General features: G+C 38.6%; 1 protein-coding gene across 6 annotated transcripts in view; it reads left to right on the top strand.

Annotated features, from left to right (window-relative positions):
• Positions 1-16,805, top strand: part of PLCB4 (phospholipase C beta 4) — a 454,629-nt gene that overhangs the window by 273,156 nt on the left and 164,668 nt on the right. For 5 of the 6 annotated variants that reach the window (XM_053574237.1, XM_053574236.1, XM_053574241.1 and 2 more), the window contains one exon: positions 16,341-16,439. In XM_053574237.1, coding sequence (XP_053430212.1) covers positions 16,356-16,439 — 84 coding nt within the window. In that variant the 5' untranslated portion in view covers positions 16,341-16,355. Of the gene's footprint in view, positions 1-3,995; positions 4,040-16,340; positions 16,440-16,805 lie in introns of those variants that run through there. The other variant, XM_053574239.1, reaches the window with a different exon arrangement.

The following is a 16,805-nucleotide window of genomic DNA, read 5'->3' as shown; positions in this document are numbered from 1 at the left end:
AGACTCTTCTTTCATCAGCTGTTGCTTAAGTGACATAGCTTACATCTCCTTCACCAGCCTTCTATTTTCTCGATAAAATTTTAAAATTGTAGCACAGAAATCCTCAAAATATTTTAATGATGGGATCCAAAAGTTTGCTAATATTGTTGTATTTTTCATCAATCATCTCCATAAGATTGCCTTAAGGTTTTAACAACTACCTCTCTATTTTATCTCATTATGGCAAGAGTTCACCAAAAGTTTAAGTGTTTTTCTCCCTCTCTTTTGTCCCCTCACTATGACTGCTTCTTTATTTGCTGGTGAATCTTAAAACATTAAATACACTGCAAATATAAATACAGGTACCATTTCTCTTCCTCTGTCTCTCTCTATTTATTTATTTTTTTTTTTAGTGTCACAAAGAGAAATTTTATTTAGGAAGAACAGTGAGAAAGTTTAGAGCACTTCCAAATAGAATTGGAAGTGAGTCCCTCTCATGAAAGAGCAAGAGGTGAGAGAGAGACAGAGACACAGATACAAAGGCCTGCAGGGGTATAACTGCCCTCTCCATTCAAAATTGGTTGCAAGTCCTTCATTTGCCTCTTCAGGCAGAATTGCCCTTTACTATTGGTCATTGTTTACCTAAGTTACTTTATACCCACATTCTTATGGGTACCATCTTTTATGTAAAGTTCTTGGCCCAGGAACTGACTAGATCCAAGAGGGAATTGAGTTGTAGTTCATATGAGTGTGTTTTTTGCTCCAGTATCTTTACCTTAGGGTTTAGATGTTTTTCTCCCACACTTAGGCCTGTTGTTATCTTTCTTTTAAACCTTTATGAAGATCTTTACATTGCTTACTTTGACATGGCTCTTGGTAATCTGATCCATTTCTCCCAGCAATCCTTTTGCAACAGTGAGCTCAGCTGAGGACATATGTGAATGTTTGAAGTATTGGAAGAACCATGGTGGAGACGCTTAGCAGGCTGGTAAATGTGAGAGAGCAGAGTTCTGAAAAAGAAAGAACGGTGATACTATATAGGATGGTGCTAGGAGGGAGACTACTGAGTGTTGGGCGTCTAGTGGACTCCAACTTGGGACAGTGGCCAGTAAGAGAGATGGTGCTGAGGAAAGAAACAGAAACTTTCACTAAACTTAGTGCATAAATCCTGAGGGCTGTAAGGGCATACACTGTTACATGTGCCTGGTGGCAGCATGACAACAATGCAGCACCCGTCCTGTTTCCTGGAGTCTTTTTATTGGGTACATAATAGAGTATATGTGCAAGAATTCACAGCAGGCAGTAGTCAGCAGTCAAGGTTAAGAATGAGAAAGGGGAGATTATAGCCCCCAGGAAGGTTGGGTAAAGGGTAAGCAAGGACATAGGGGAATGGAACATCTAGGGTGGCCAGATAATGGTGCAAGAAGGAGGGGTGGAGGAGAGCAAGTCTCATCTCTTCAGGAAAACATCTCAGCTTCTCTAGCCTAAACTACTAGTTGATGGCCCCAGCTCACCTGCACTGCTGATTTCTCCATGCAGGGATAGTCACACAGACATTCCCCTGACCAGGCATCTTCCCCTGAGTTGGAAGTTCCATGAGGAATTCAGACTGTCTGCCTCCCACAACTGAGTACAAGAAAAGGACATAAATCAAAATGGTGGAGGGAGGGTTGGTGAGGACAGGCTAAAGGTGGGAGTTAAGTTCTAGAGAGGTCAAGATCAGGACCAAGACTGAGACATTGAATTTGAAGACTACAAGGTACAGCTACTCAAAAAGGCTCAGAGTATTTGAACAGAGTATTTGAGATAGATTTCTTATTTTAAGACATTTACCATGATAGGAAATTATGATATCAAGCAGGATTTTTCTTTTTTAAAGAAAATTGGCTATGTGAGGATATAAGATAGGTGGCCAAAATACATCTTAACTGTAAGCCTTCTTCCTTTAAAACTTCTAGGTAAAAATATTTAATGACAACAGATGTTTAGTCCACAAAACCTGAACTTCCCATTCATGTGATGGTCAGAATGGAATGCTATTTTCTTTTGTGTTTTACCTTGCGAGTTGGTTTGAAATAGAGAAGAATCAAAATAAAAATATATGGAATGGCTTAATCACACTTGTGTTTTTACCAGTATTAAATACAGGCAACCACATTCATTTTGTTAAAATGTCCCCTACAAAAAGTCCCAAAATAACATTGTAGGCCAATTAATGTCATGGACCAAGTGGCACCCCGATGTTTTTATAAAACTAAGTTTTCTCTATCATGTTTAGAACACTCTAAAAACAAAGCTAAAAATTAAAGACACAGTGATTTTTTAAAAGTGAACAGTTATTTTGTGAGGGCAATCACATTGCTGTTACTGAGGCAATCTTTATTTTTGGTTTAACTATCTCTTATTAGGATAGGTTAAATACAATCCCAGGAAAAGATGACTTTTCCTTATTTTGATCAGAGGCCACATCTTCACCATATTTTACTTGAACTTAAGGAATTCTCATTGTGTAAACCAAAGTCAAAGGACAGTGAGGTTATGAAATCAAGAGGTTTAAGATGTAGTTGTACCAGATTTTAAGGATTCTAAGCTTTCTGAGCTTTACTTCCATATCTGGTCCATTGGGTTATGATTTCTAACTTGAAGAGAGTATGCAAAAAATGTTTGGTAAACTGGGAAACATGGCGTCTGTGCCATCGGGGGGCCCTTATTTTGAGGGCTTGGGGAAGCTTGGTGGAGCAGTGGCAAATAGCCCCCAGCACAGGCTTTGAGAGCCAAGTGGTGACTTTCATTTCTCATTACTGCAGTAAGTCCAGCTTCTCTGGTCTAATGGGAATGTCATCTTCCTAGTCTTTAGGTCAGGCTGTTGTCTTCTTTCTACTGTGTCTTTGAAACTTGGCTGTAGTCTTGTAGCATTTCAGAATATGCTGGGTCAAGCTTTACTCCTTCAGAAACACAATAATTGATTACAGACCCAAGGAGCAAAGCAAATTTCTGTAATTTTGCTTATTTGTATTGACACTTGAGAGAACTAAGGACCTGTCTAACAAGGGGACTTTAAAGAAGCTCTTTTTCCCCAGCCTGCTGGTATGGCTTGAATTAGAAGTTAAAAACATTTGCTAAAATAAAATCCAATGTGAACTCTCCGGAATCACTTCACATCCGACCCTCCGACCTCTGATACCCTTCCCGTTGCCTCTGGGCCTTGCTAGAGTGAGGGATGTTTTCCAGTTTCTGTATAAGCAATGGAAGCAAACATGTTATAAAATGATCCAATAAAAGCACACATCCTATGAAAGGGGCAATTATTTGAAGACTGTTGACCTTATAAGAATTGGGCAAGGGCTTGGCATCTTGAAAGTGTGCTTTGATACTGAAGAGTTGTTCTAGAAATGCCACCATGTCATTACCCCGCCAGCCACCCTTCAAAACACAAAAGTAATGCATTGTTCTAAATCTTCCTTAGACCATTCAAATGTGGCTTTCATTTAGAAAATATATTTCAGGAAGGATATGTATGGTTCTTAAACAACATCTACATTTAGTAGAACCTCAAATAATGTTTAATCAAACCAATGTGAGCTAGAAGGGATCAGAGAAATGACTGTTTCAGCCCCTGTGTTTTGCAGACAAGGAAACTGAGGCTCAAAGGGACCTTCCTCGAGGTCACGCATCTAGTTGGGGCACAACTAGAACTGGAATGTAGGTCATCTTTCTCCAATCTCCCTTCTGTTTCTATTCCACAGGCTGGACAGGTCATATTAATTTAATATTAATTGTGTAAACAGGGATTAATGCATAATTGAAGTCAGACTGATTTTTTTTTAAGTATGTCCAAATTACTTATAGAACTATAACATTTCTGTCCTTGAAATTCTCTTTTCTGGTGTCAGATTAGAAGATTTACTTCAAGTTATGTGAATGTTGGTGCGGTGCTTCTGAAGTGAATGAAACAGACTCAGTTTCAGTCTCCTTGCGGTTCTGACAGAGCCAAGGGCAGCATCTAATATTTACGCCTAGTTTTTATGTGCTGTATCGCTTACGTAAACCAATTTTCACAGTAAGTTTCCCATCTTCATTTGAAATAAGAGTTAATTGATAACTCCAAACCTGAGGAGGTGGGGCTGAAAAGATAACACTTCTTTCATAAATTAACTGAGATTAGGAATTGGTGGGGCTGAAAAGATAATATGTTTTTCATAAATTGACAGAGATTAGGGATTTTGTTTCCTTTTACTTTCAGACTGATTATATTTTTGTATATTAAAAAAGAAAAAAGAAGAAGAAAGCCTTGGAGACTTTAAAAAGAATTTTCAGGAATAAAAAAAAAAAATGAAACAAACCTCTCCAAACTTTAAATTTCAAGTAATTTGTTTTTTTCTGTTTTCTTACTTCCATCTCTGTCGTTAGTTTAAGCTTTTGAAGACTGCAGGTGGAAAATTTTTGATTACACGTAAGGAGATAACTGGCTTTGTGTGAGATTTAAAAATTATTTAGGCTACTCTTTGCCTTATGACTGAAGGTTCATATGTGTGTATAAACAGATGGAGATTATTAAATTTGGATATCTTTTAGGTCAGAAACCTAAGGAGAAGTATTTGATTCCCTCCTTATATGGTTTGGACTCAGGTCTCATATGCATGGTCTTAGGCTTTATCCTCTTCTTATGACTCTCTTATAATAATAGCAGAGGCCTATTTATAAAATAGCTGGGAGAATGTAAAATAGAAAGAATCTTGAATCAATTTAAGAGCCCATTGTGTGTGTTTATTTTAATAAGAAAATAGTTTTTAAAATAAAGGATGCTTTGAGTCCTTGAATTGGTGCCTGCTCCTCTCCAAAGCACTTTTACTGTATTTTGTGGGGGGGAAAAAAAAAAAAAAACAAAAACTCATCTTGCAATCCTCAGCCTTGCTCCATTCTAACTAATGCCTGAGGCAAACTTCAAACTCAAGCAAAGATAAAATAAAATTCTTTCCTTTGAAATAGTCTGATAATTAAGGCAAAATCAGGCCTCTGAAAAGATCTTCCTCTCTTCACAAGTATGATTTGTATTGGTGATGTTTTGCCTAAGGGTCCAAGGGCAAATGAAGGGCAAAGCATGGAGGGCGGACATAAGAGCGAGGAGGACCCTATGAACAGTGTAGAAGGTCCCCTCAAAAGCAGCAGACTGCAGGGATAAGAAGATCACATACTGTGGGGACATGTGGGGAGTATGGCTCCCCTCCAGGACGCAGGTGCCGGTCTGAGCTGTCCTCACCCGGAGTCAGTGGTTAGAGGTTTGGGTTGGACAACAAGGCAACTGGTTAGGGTTAGAGATGGGGTTATGGTTTAAACCTGGTAAAGAATGGAAACTTATCCTAGGAGCTAGGTTCCAGACAGGCACAGGATGTGAGTTCAGATACTGGAGAGGAGAACAGGCCCATGCAAAAATGGTGCTGGGACGTGCATTTGGATGGGAGGGGAAGAGTGTTTTGTCCTTTCTGCCTTGGTTTGCTTTTAGGGTTGGTTGGGAGCTCCTCTATCTTCACCAAGTAAAATACTCATTCACCCTTTACTGAGTGCCTACTGTATGCTGGACACTATCATAGTGAACAAAGTCTGACCTTCACAGAGTTCATCAAGTAATGAAGATACATAAACAAATACAGTAGAACTTCCATAGCTGACCACCTCTCTGCACTGACCACCTCCTTCGGTTGACCTAATTTGCATGTGTGGATGAGCACAGTGGGCCGAGTTCCTTATGTTGACCACCTCTGTATGTTGACCTGCTTGTTACGGTCCCCTGGTGTTCGGGTTACAGAGGTCCCACTGTATGGTGTGAGTTCTACAGAGAGGGAAGTACAGGGCGAAGAGGCAGGAGTGGACCCTAACCCAGGTTCCTTAAAGAATAACCAGTAAGTTTAGAATAGAGCTTCAGTATTGAGAGGGAAGAGAAATATCCCAAAGCCTGAGTACTGGGGGCAATGAGTCAAGTCTAACAACTCCAGAGAAAAGAATGTAAAGGGAAAAGCGTTAAGAGATGAGGCCGCTTTCTCACACAAAGAGGGGCATGTTTCTTCTAGAACCTTCATTAATCTCACAGCTCCTTAAACCTAAAAAAGTTTGCTCGTTGAATCTTTACTCACCCAATATTTTCTTCCTGAGTTCTTAGGAGAAATATTAGCATTCCTAGTTTCTAGTCAACAGGGAACATAAGGGTTTGGGCCAAAAGAGGGCACTGTTTGAAGTTATACTTGTTAAGCAACCGCATTGTCCACACTGCAGATTAAATAGCTATGTTGGCTGAGTGTCTGGTTATGACTTTGTCACCCTTTGTTTGCTTTCTTCAAGTTGCCTGTCCTGCTTCACTGGTTGCTCCAGGTTTAACCCTTAAGGATGAGGCTTGGAAAAAAAATGGTTGAGGAAATTGTCCATTTGTTTGAGGTCTTCGGTGTCGGTGTCTGCTCTTCGTCCTGGCTGGAATATAAGTACCAGCACCCAGAGTTTCCGTAATGTCGATTTTCCAAGGCTGTTCTAGGAGACGGGTGCATTCTGGATGAATGGACTGTCTTTTTTACTTTTCTGGGCTTTAGTGCCAAATACCCAGCTGGTCTCTCTTCTTGGTGAACTGGTCTGGGCCACAGATGATTAAAAGACCCTTCACCTTTCCTTCATTTTGTTTTTTTAATAAGATTTGATGCCAGGCGGTGATTTTTCAAACCTTTAACTAACGTCAGAGTTACCTGGCTACCCAATACACCCCAGATTTCTGGGCCTTATCCTTAGAGTTTCCAGTTCAGAAAATCTGAATAGGGCCTGAGATTTTACATTTTGAAAAGTTCCCAGGTGATGTTTGCTGTTTGGGTACCACACTTCAAGAATTACTAATGTAGTGCAACCTGTGGAGCCTAAACCTTTTCTGGTCTTTCCCTGGTGGTCCCAGCTTACGTGCCCATATTGGCTATCCAGACCCTTCCAACAGTAGCTCATAGGGCATTCCAGTTAAGAATCTAAAGCTGAGGGGAAAAAAATCAACCTTAAGTCCCCAGTCTCTTGGTCCTCACCCTGAAACCTCTGGACTTGCCAAGGACAAAGACTTCTTTTTGGCCAGGAAGCCCTGGGTTAAGAACACCTTGAAGCAAGATCCAAGAAAGACCAATATTATGGTTTATTTGTGGCATCTACCTAAACACTATACTTAATCTGAGCATGTTACCATTTTGTTCTCTATGTCCCAGACCTTATCAGAAGCCCTGTTGAGGGAGTGGGGCAGGCTGAGCACTCCCTGAACTTTGTTGTATAGAACTAACTCAACTAACAGAGAAGCTGTTGCATTTGTGCTTGGTAGACTGTTCACATCCCTCCTGTAGTCTGCTAGTTCTGTGCTTGAAAACAGTAACAAGTGCTTCTACTGCTGGCAGGGGGAGACCCTTCATTTACCAGTATCCCAGGAGGGCCTAATTTGATTTTCTTGGGCTTTTCCATTCCTCAGGACTGATGAGGTTAACTGTTTATTTTAAATACTCACTAGTAATAAAATGCCTTCTGCTCTGGCTGTTCCCCCTTAGGTAGAACAGAAGTAATTTATTTCAGAGGCATAACAGATGAGAAAAAAGATGCCTTTACCCTGCAGAATATTTATAATGTATAAAATAAAGACCCTATTAAAAAAAAGTTTGTTATTCACAAAAGAGAAAAGCCTAGAAATTATGTATTTTTTTCTTCAAGCTTCTACTACACACACACACACACACACACTCACTCACACACACATTCTAAAGGTTGATGTGTCTTGTGTCCTATCAAACAAAAATGTCTTTCTCTATTCACTACTATACAAATGACTAATATGCCCATGATAGCTTCTGTCTATCAAAGATCAAAATACTGTGAAGCCAAAGATGGACTGACTAAGCCCTTAAGGTGGATTTTCTAAACATCATGCATAGATGGGCTCACTTCTGCCACTGAGCCCCCCTTCACTGCCTGAACTTGAACCTTTGCCTATATCCTTCAAAGGAAATTGACTTACAATGAAGAAGTGAGTAGCAAGGGATAATCAGGCTAGAAGCCTCTTGTCATGTAGCCCTCCACTACATACATATTTGTTAATACAATTTCAGCTACTTCACATGTTTAAGAGGATCGTGGAGGGCTGGCATGTGAACTCACATGTCCTTTTCAGGGGAATTGCTACAGGCAAAGGACCAATATGCAATCTTTTGAAACAAATTATTCTTCTCTTGGGAAGCTATTGTGCCTCACTGTATTCTAATTTCTTTGAAAATTGGTCATTGCAAACTGAATGATACTGTCAGGGCCCAGAACACAATACCCCAAAATATGGCACCTTGGCACACTGAGTAATTTTCGCTAAAGGAAATTGAGAAAACTGGACAAGTAGGAAGGTCAGTCTCTGATGTTACTCCCTTCTCTTCTAAGAGATCCTGTGTCAAGTGTCCTGGTTTATATGTGGAGGAAAGAGGTGCAGACTCAGGGATGTTGGGAGGAGTCCGAGCAGCCTTGCTCAGTCGCCCTAACTTATTACCATTCGATCACATCCCTTTTCTTTCCAGTCATACTTTCACGTGATTGTCCATTCTTCATCAAAGCTAAATATATATACAGATACAGAATTTTTCCTGTTTTTTATGGGTCTCCATTTCTGAAGGCTTCTATGTCACAAAATATTAATACCAAATTTGTATGTTTTTCTCTTATTAATCCTTCTTTTGTCATAGAGAGCCTCAGCCATGAGCTTTGTGGTGGATGAAGATATTACTTTTTCTCCTCTATAATAAGTTGACAGTTTTTTATTATATTCAAATCAAGTTGGTTCTCTAAATTCTCCAGGTAACTAAGCATGCTAAGCTTGTTCGGTAAAAATCCTGATATAATGAAACCTATAATATCATCAGCAGTTTATAAAGGCAATACATTTTAATATTTTTATTCTTCTGATTTTGTAATGATTAAATTTTAAGAAAGTTACACTTGCCTTCTCAATCATAATTAATATTGAGGTAGGATAGACAGACAAATAGCTGATGCTGGCTTTCCATTCTCATTTTTTCCCATGCAATTTGTATTTTTTAAATAAACTCCAAGAAATGATTTTTAATCATGTGTTGCTTTATAGTAGATAAACCATGGCCAACACCAGAGATTTCTTGTCCAGAATTCATTGAGGAGCCATTCCAACACCACCACAATCAGTTTCATTTCAAAATATAACAGAGGTTTCAGAGTTCATAGCTAAGTTTTAGTCAGTATGATTAAGTAGTGCCTTAATGTTGGGAGGCCTGGCAGGGCCTAAGGAACTCTCCCCTCCCCCAGACAGAGGACACAAAGGACCTAGTTAGCCCCACCCCAAAGTTCCTGCCAAAGGACCCGCCCCCCACAAGCCCTCCAGGCAGGCTGTGGAATTTGCCTACCCTAATGTTCCCACAAAAGGGGTCTCTAACACCCACCAGAGGTAGACACCATTTTTATCCTGCCCAGTTGGGTTGCTGTCCCTTTCAATAAACCTGACCTGAACTTCTCTGCTCCCTCCATCTCCCTGGTGGGTACCACCAGGTCACCTTTCACTTACTAAGTAGTGAATCAGAATCTGTTTTAACAGTGTGTGAAGGCCTGATGTTAAGTCAGGGTTTTAAATCCTGAAAAGGAAAGGAGAATATTTTATAGCTTTATTTATTAGTCTCTTCCTGCTGTTTTTCTTGCCAAGAATTCTGATGGAAAACATAACCATTATTTTAAAACTAATTTATATGAAGAGAAATAAAATAAGTTTTACATTTTATCCTCCGTATACTTTAGAGAAGATATTTTTTCTTAAATATAAACATTGTGGTGATTATGAATACAGTATTTTAAAATACAGAAAAGTATTAAAGGAAATAAAAATCACCTAAAATTTTACCACCTTGCCATAACTACTGTTTATGTTTTGGTATTTGTCTTTCTGGTCTTTTTCCTTTGCTTTAAAAAAAATAAAATGTGAGCACTATGTATAGCACATAAAAATTTGGATCGGATTTGCATGCCATTTTACACCCTGTTTTTCTCTTTACTTAACAGTATATTAAGAGCTTGACAAGAGCTGTGAATATTTTTAGAAGCTCTTCTAAATTTGCTATTGTTTAGAAAATAGCTCTTCTTTCATAGTATTATTTTAATGAGCACAGTATTTAAATACTGTAGTAGATCTAAGCAATTGCTTAGTGATGGTTATATGAGGCTGATGTTTTTCTGTTATAAACAGCACATTATCTTTGTACATAGATTTTGTGTGCATTTACTTAGGATAATTCTTTACAATTACTGGAATGGGCATAATTGCTAGATCAAAGAGTATGGACATTTCAAGGCTATAGATATGTATTGCAAAATTATTTTTCATCAAAATATACAAGAATGCCCTTCCCTCAACCTTCCACAGCATTACCTGTCACCACAGTCTTCAGTCTTCATTCTTTATATGCTTTTTGAAAAGATTAGTTCATGGCTTGATGAAAATGGAAGTATTCTTAGCAAATGGGGAAAATGATCCTTAATGATACAATATATCAGTGTCAAATCGGATTCTTACTTCAAGTAAAGCCATTTGTGCAAAGCTCTGGATGATCCGATGATAGCCGTTGATCTATAAGAAATATAAGGATATTTTATTTAAAGATCAAAGAACAAGTCACTGAAATATACTTGATAGATTCAACTAATTGGTCTTTTGGTCAGTGGAAATTTTATCTCAGCTCTCTATGTTCTGGAAAACAACTTTGGTTGTTCCATCATGGAGTCATTCAAGGTCATGGGTTATTTGGTTTAATGGGATTTGTATGGTTGGATGGGGAAGGGATTAATTTGTTATGGAACTTTTTTGTTGTTAAGGTTGAAGTTAAAACATAAAAGTTACACTTAATAAAATTTATAACTGAGTCATGGTGCATTTTTATTCACTTGAAAGCTACATATTATCGAGAGGAAGCAAATGCTTTTTCAAATGAAATCATTTGTTCACAAACGGAAATAAGCAGAGAATGTCTTGGTTGGCATGGGGGGGCAGGGGAAGCTGCAGGGTTTAAAGTTTGTATTTATTGCTAAAATACGAAATTGTTAAAAGACATCTGGAACCCAGGGAAGGAGGTAATGAGGACATAGTATCTTCACTCCTCAAAAGGGCTTTGGAACAGAAGGACAGGAATTTCTGGATTCATTTCTAGATAAAGTTTATTCTGTGCTTTTCTTTCTGTCTTCCTTTGCTGTTTCAGTTGAATAAACATGGGTCGAATGACCATTCCCTTCAAATCAGAGCAATCTCTACTGTAATCCATATTGATTTGGCAACCTTCTAGGTCTTTTAGAAAAGGTATCCAGCTTCAGTTAGGCAGGCATATACATTTCCTAGACCACTATGAAAATGATTGTAAACCAGTGACCGTAAAAGTCTGAAATCAAGGTGTCTTCAGGGCTACGTTCCCTCCAGGCTCTAGGGAAGAATCTGTTCCTGGTCTCTTTCACTTTCTCCTGGCCGCCACCACGCCTTGATTTGTGGCCACATCACTCCAGTGTCTGCCTCCATAGTCACTTGGCCTCCTTCTTTTCTGTCTATGGCAAATCTCTCTCTGCCTCCCTTTTATAAGGACACCTGTGCTCGTACCTATGTATGGCACACATAGATGATTCACAATAATCTCACCATCTCAACATCTTTCACTTAATTACACCCGCCAAGTCCTTTTTTACTCTTTTAGGTAACATTTACTGGTTCCAGCAATTAAAATATAAGTATCATTTTGAGGTCCTTATTCAGCCTACCATACTCAGGATATCTTAAATGGACCTGATTTCACAAAGTGCCTTCTGTTCACTCTGTACCAGAACATGAGGCATGTGTCCCAAACCAAAAAATTCCTTGCCAAAGTTTTGACCCAGGACATTATGGAAGACACTATTGCTAGTGTAATCAATCCAGCACATCTGGGGCAGGTGATCTGGTAGCCTCTTGTTGGTTTAAAATGAAACCAAAAGAAAGAGTAAAAAGCGATGGTTGGTGAGATGATTATAGAGCACACCTTTCCTTTGCAGACCAGAGATGTTTGACTCATTAATTCAGCACATTTGGGACAGGTGGTCTGGTAGGTCTTTTTGTTTTGTTTTGTTTTTTGAAGTTGTTTTTTTTTGGCTGGGGCCGAGTTTGAACCCACCACCTCCGGCATATGGGGCCGGCACCCTACTCCTTTGAGCCACAGGCGCCGCCCGGTCTGGTAAGTCTTAAAGACCACCTTGAAGGGTTGAAGAGCAGGTTGAAGAACTTGGAGAAGAGAAGGCAAAAAAACCCCAAAATATCTGTATTCCTTTTGTTCATCCCACCAGAGTGGATGAAAGGCCGTCTTCGTGGGTGACGCACCTGTCCTACTTGTATAGTTGGTCCTTTCATAGTTCAACTCATCCCCCTTCCACTCCTAACTCTGTACATTTCCCATCCTGTTCTTTGGAAGGGCTTGTCACTTGCTCGGAAACAAGGCCTCTGAGAAATCTCACTGTCTCCTGTCTCCTCCCTCCCAGGCTTTCTCTCTTAGTCCAGGGAGTTTTTCCTCTGGCCTCAGTGCAACAGCTAATCCTATCCAGTTGCATAAGGATGTAGAAACAATAAGACCATTTAAAAGCTCTGGCCTCCTTCCAGTAGCTGCTCAAGGTGTTTATACTGCACGAGGTGACAGGTTATCCATTCATTCTTTAACTGTGTAAATTCTCCTTCAAGCCCTGCGTTCCTTAAGGAGAAGGAGGGTCCTTTCTTTGGGCTCTGTGTGGTGAGGTGGTGTTCTTCTGGGATATAGAGTGAGCAATTAGACCTTACTTAAAGTGTCTTGTAAATTAGGCCTTGGAAGGCAAGCAGGAAAATTTCAGAAGGGGAACCTTTGGCAAGGCACAGTGAAAATGTTTTTTACCAGTTGTCTATGGGTGGAGATTTGAGATAATTGCAATAAGGATATATTTATAGAGTGGACAATTCCTCCCCTCCCAGCTTTTAAGAAGGAGTAATTGTCCCTTTAACTTTCTCTGCGTTCATTTGGACTACAGGATGCATTGTCATTTGTTCCCATTTTAAAATCAATTACCTGGATCAAATTGTCATTAAACATGATTGGCTGGGTCAATCTTCTAGTCTGCCGGTCACTGTTGTACCACTGTATAATAAGCTGGCCACCCCCTCTAATTCCAGGCCTTAGGAAGTTTTTCAGACACAGCAAAGAGAACAGCAGCAACCCACCCCCACCCCTGCATTTTAAAATTGGGAACATTCAATATATTGTCATTTTGCCAAAATGTCTTTTGCCTGTGGTGAACCTCAAATCTCTGAAAAAAGGAAAGCAATGAAAAGCGCTCCCACCTCCACTACCGAAGAGATTAAGGTCAGAATTACCCTCCCCCTTCCATCAGCCTCCCACACCCCCAAAGTCCTCCACATAATGAGACTATTATAATGAAACTGGTGCCTAAGATAGAGATGAATATTTTAGTAGAAAGGATAGTCGTGAGGTCTGAGAAACATCATATCCTCAGGACTTCTGTTAATTTTGGGAGAAATCAGAGTTAAGCCAGGGAAAGATGATGTAAATTGATACAAGCTTTCTTTTCACTTTCATTTTTAATTTCAATTTTTTTATATCAGAAGCCTCTTGTTGGTTTAAAATAATACCAAATGAAAGATCGAAAGGGATGGTTGGGGACCTGATTGTAGAACACACCTCTCTTTTACAGAGGATGAGATGTTTGACCCATCGTTCTTCATAGCCTGGAAAATTGGGCAGGCCACCATATTGTTTTATAATCTGTCTTTCATACTAACACTTAGCTTCCTGTAGTTGGTTATTGAGGGTCTGTGCAGGTCTTTTCTCTGTGTAGACCTGTTTTACAGTTTAAAAGGCAGGCATGCATGCATCTTCTACTTCAGAAGCTTGTTTCTAAGCTGCCTGGGGTGGAGGCAGTATGTTTATGTGCATGCATGCTGTAGTCACCATGCTATGCAAAAAAGCTCAAAAAATTAAATTCATTCTTCCTATCCAGCTGAGACTTTGTGTCATTTGACTATTATCTCCTGATTTCTCCCACCTGGGGGGAGTTCAGTTGGTATAGATTCCACATGGGAGAACATTTGTGTTTGCCTTTCTGCGTTTACTTATTTTATGTCACATCCTGTTTTCCATTTCCATGTAGTTGCAAATGACAGAATTTCTTCCTTTGTTAAAGTTGAATAATATGCCTTTGTGTATGTAAAAACTGTTCTCTATCCATCGGTCTGTTGATGGACGCTGAGGTTGATTCCCTAACTTGGCTGTTGTGAACAGTGCTGCATTTAACATGGGAGTGCAGACATCTCTTTGCTATAATTCACGTCCCTCAGGTAAATTCCCAGAAGTGGTATTGCTGGACCACATGGTAATTCTCATTTTAGTATTGTGAAGAAACTTCATGTTGTTTTCAATAATAGTTGTAGTAACTTAAGGGAAATTTAACTTTGCAAAATAACTCTTTATTTAGGTTTCTAAGTGTTTAGGTTAATTACATGTAGTATTCTATTACAGCATTCACATTCTGCTCGTCTGATTATGCCTCCCTTTCATTGGGAACTTTGTTGTGAATTTGTGCTGCTGCTTCCTCCTCATCTTCCCCCCCCCCCCCCGCTTTCATCCCATCCCCCAGTGCCTGCCATCTATAGGTAATATTTAGACATTAAAAAAATGACTTCACGTTTACATCGTTTTAGTTTTTCTGCAGCGTATTCTATATCTAGATTTTGATATGTAATACTCTGTTCTTTGGTTTCTAAAATGCTTCTAATTTCTGCTTAACTCAAGAATTATTTAGGGATGTGTGTGTTTATAGTGCATAATGTCTATATATGTGGAAATTAAACATAAACACACATCCCTATAGCATAGATATTATAGTGCATAATCTATATACGTGGAAATTAAATATATTATGCACTATAATATCTAATGGCACTGTGTGCTGTTAATTTTTAAGTTTCCTAGTTGTGTTAAAGTGAGTGTGACTATTATGTTTTCCACTTTTCGAAAATGCTGAGATTTCCCCTGTGCTTAATCATGATCAGATTTTGAGATCGTCTCATGCATGTGGGTAGTTGGGACATAAAGGAGAGAAAAAAGAAGAGAGATGCATTTAGAAAGTGGACTAAGCTCATTAAGCAGTGCTGTTTAAATAATGTTACCTTGAGTCATTTAAATTGTTTCTATTAAGTTAGTAAGTGTGATAGTCAGACCTCCAATATTCTTTTTTATCTTTCTACTTCCATTTATTTTTGAGAATAGTCTCCTGATACGTATGTGACTTTGTTAATTTCTCTTTACATTTTATCAGTTTTTCAGTGTGTTTTCGATGCCGTAATCATGGTTGTGATGTGATGTGATTTGGTTGTGATGATGCTATAGGCTTCAATGTTAACAGTAGTTACTATGAGCATCACTCTCTCTCCCTGCTTTTTCTTGTGTAGTCTATTTCGTCTAATATGACTTGTTAGACCTGCTTCCTTCGCTGCTTAGCCTGTTGTATTTTTTAATCATTTCATTATCAAACTTCCTATACAGTTTTTATTTTGTATCTGTAAACAACTATGCTTTTGCCTAATTCAAAAACTTCTTTTATAAATGAATGTAACCAATTCATATTTACACTGCTTGCAAGCAGTATGCTTTTTCACTTTAAGGACTCAAATATTTAGGTATCAGAAATACTCCTCAACTAATTGCTTTATTAGCACCCCTCATTCTCTTGTTTTTCTCTTCTTCTAATAGAAATGTTCTTCCATTAGGCAGTGGCTGTACCTTGCTTTTCCACTTTACATATCTCTAAATTTTTCATTCATGCTTTGGTTTTTTTGTATTGTTTTATGAAAATGCCAGGGCTCAGTACATCCTCTGAGTTCTCTTTATGGTTCAGCTCACCTATTAAGAGTGTTATTTTGGTAATCTTGTTTTATGTCTAGAATCTATAGTTAATTATGTTTCAGGAATATGCCCAAGGCAGGTCTTGTTTGTCCTATTAACTGTGTTTCTTTGGGGTGCCATCAGATTTAGAAAATATGTACATTTTATTATTTCATAGGATTTGGAGAGAGAAGGGAAGCTTCCCAAATGTACACTCCCTGTATTTCTTGATGACCCTCTCGCTCCACTTTAGAGACAAGGAGAAAGAAAGCTGGCAATCAGACAGAGAGAAGAAAAAACTACGTATTCTGCATATTTAAAGAAAAGCTTTTGCAAATATCCATAAATATAAGGCGATGAACTGTTCATCCTCATTTGTTTCTTGATTTTGTATGCTAATGAATGTTCTTTTTCATTTTTTAGGTCTTGAATATAATCATGGCCAAACCTTATGAATTTAACTGGCAGAAGGAAGTTCCTTCCTTTTTGCAAGAAGGAGCAGTGTTTGACAGATACGAAGAGGTAAAAAAGTGTTGTTCATCTTTTCTCTCCAAACATTGTAATAATTATTTTAATTGCAGCATTGAGTAAATATTATTTGACACAAATAAGGACATCTTTGAGATTTATATGTTGGAATAGTTGGAAAGAGACAAATTATGAGATATAATAACAATGATAATGATGCTATAAATTATTGAGTGCTCATTATATGCCAGACATCCTTCTAAGCCCTTTATGGATATCATTTGCTTAATTGTTGCTATTTTTGTTCTTATTTTACAGGTGGGTTTCACATAGTAACAGTTTTGCTTAACGAAGTGCTTTCGGCAGGCTTTCTACATAGAACTTTCTATTTGTTGTAAATGTGATCGTGACGGACTTTGT

This window comes from Nycticebus coucang, chromosome 21 (assembly GCF_027406575.1).
Source record: "Nycticebus coucang isolate mNycCou1 chromosome 21, mNycCou1.pri, whole genome shotgun sequence".
Lineage (NCBI taxonomy): Eukaryota > Metazoa > Chordata > Mammalia > Primates > Lorisidae > Nycticebus > Nycticebus coucang.
Note: the sequence above shows the minus strand (reverse complement) of the source record. Positions and strands in the feature narration are given on the sequence as shown.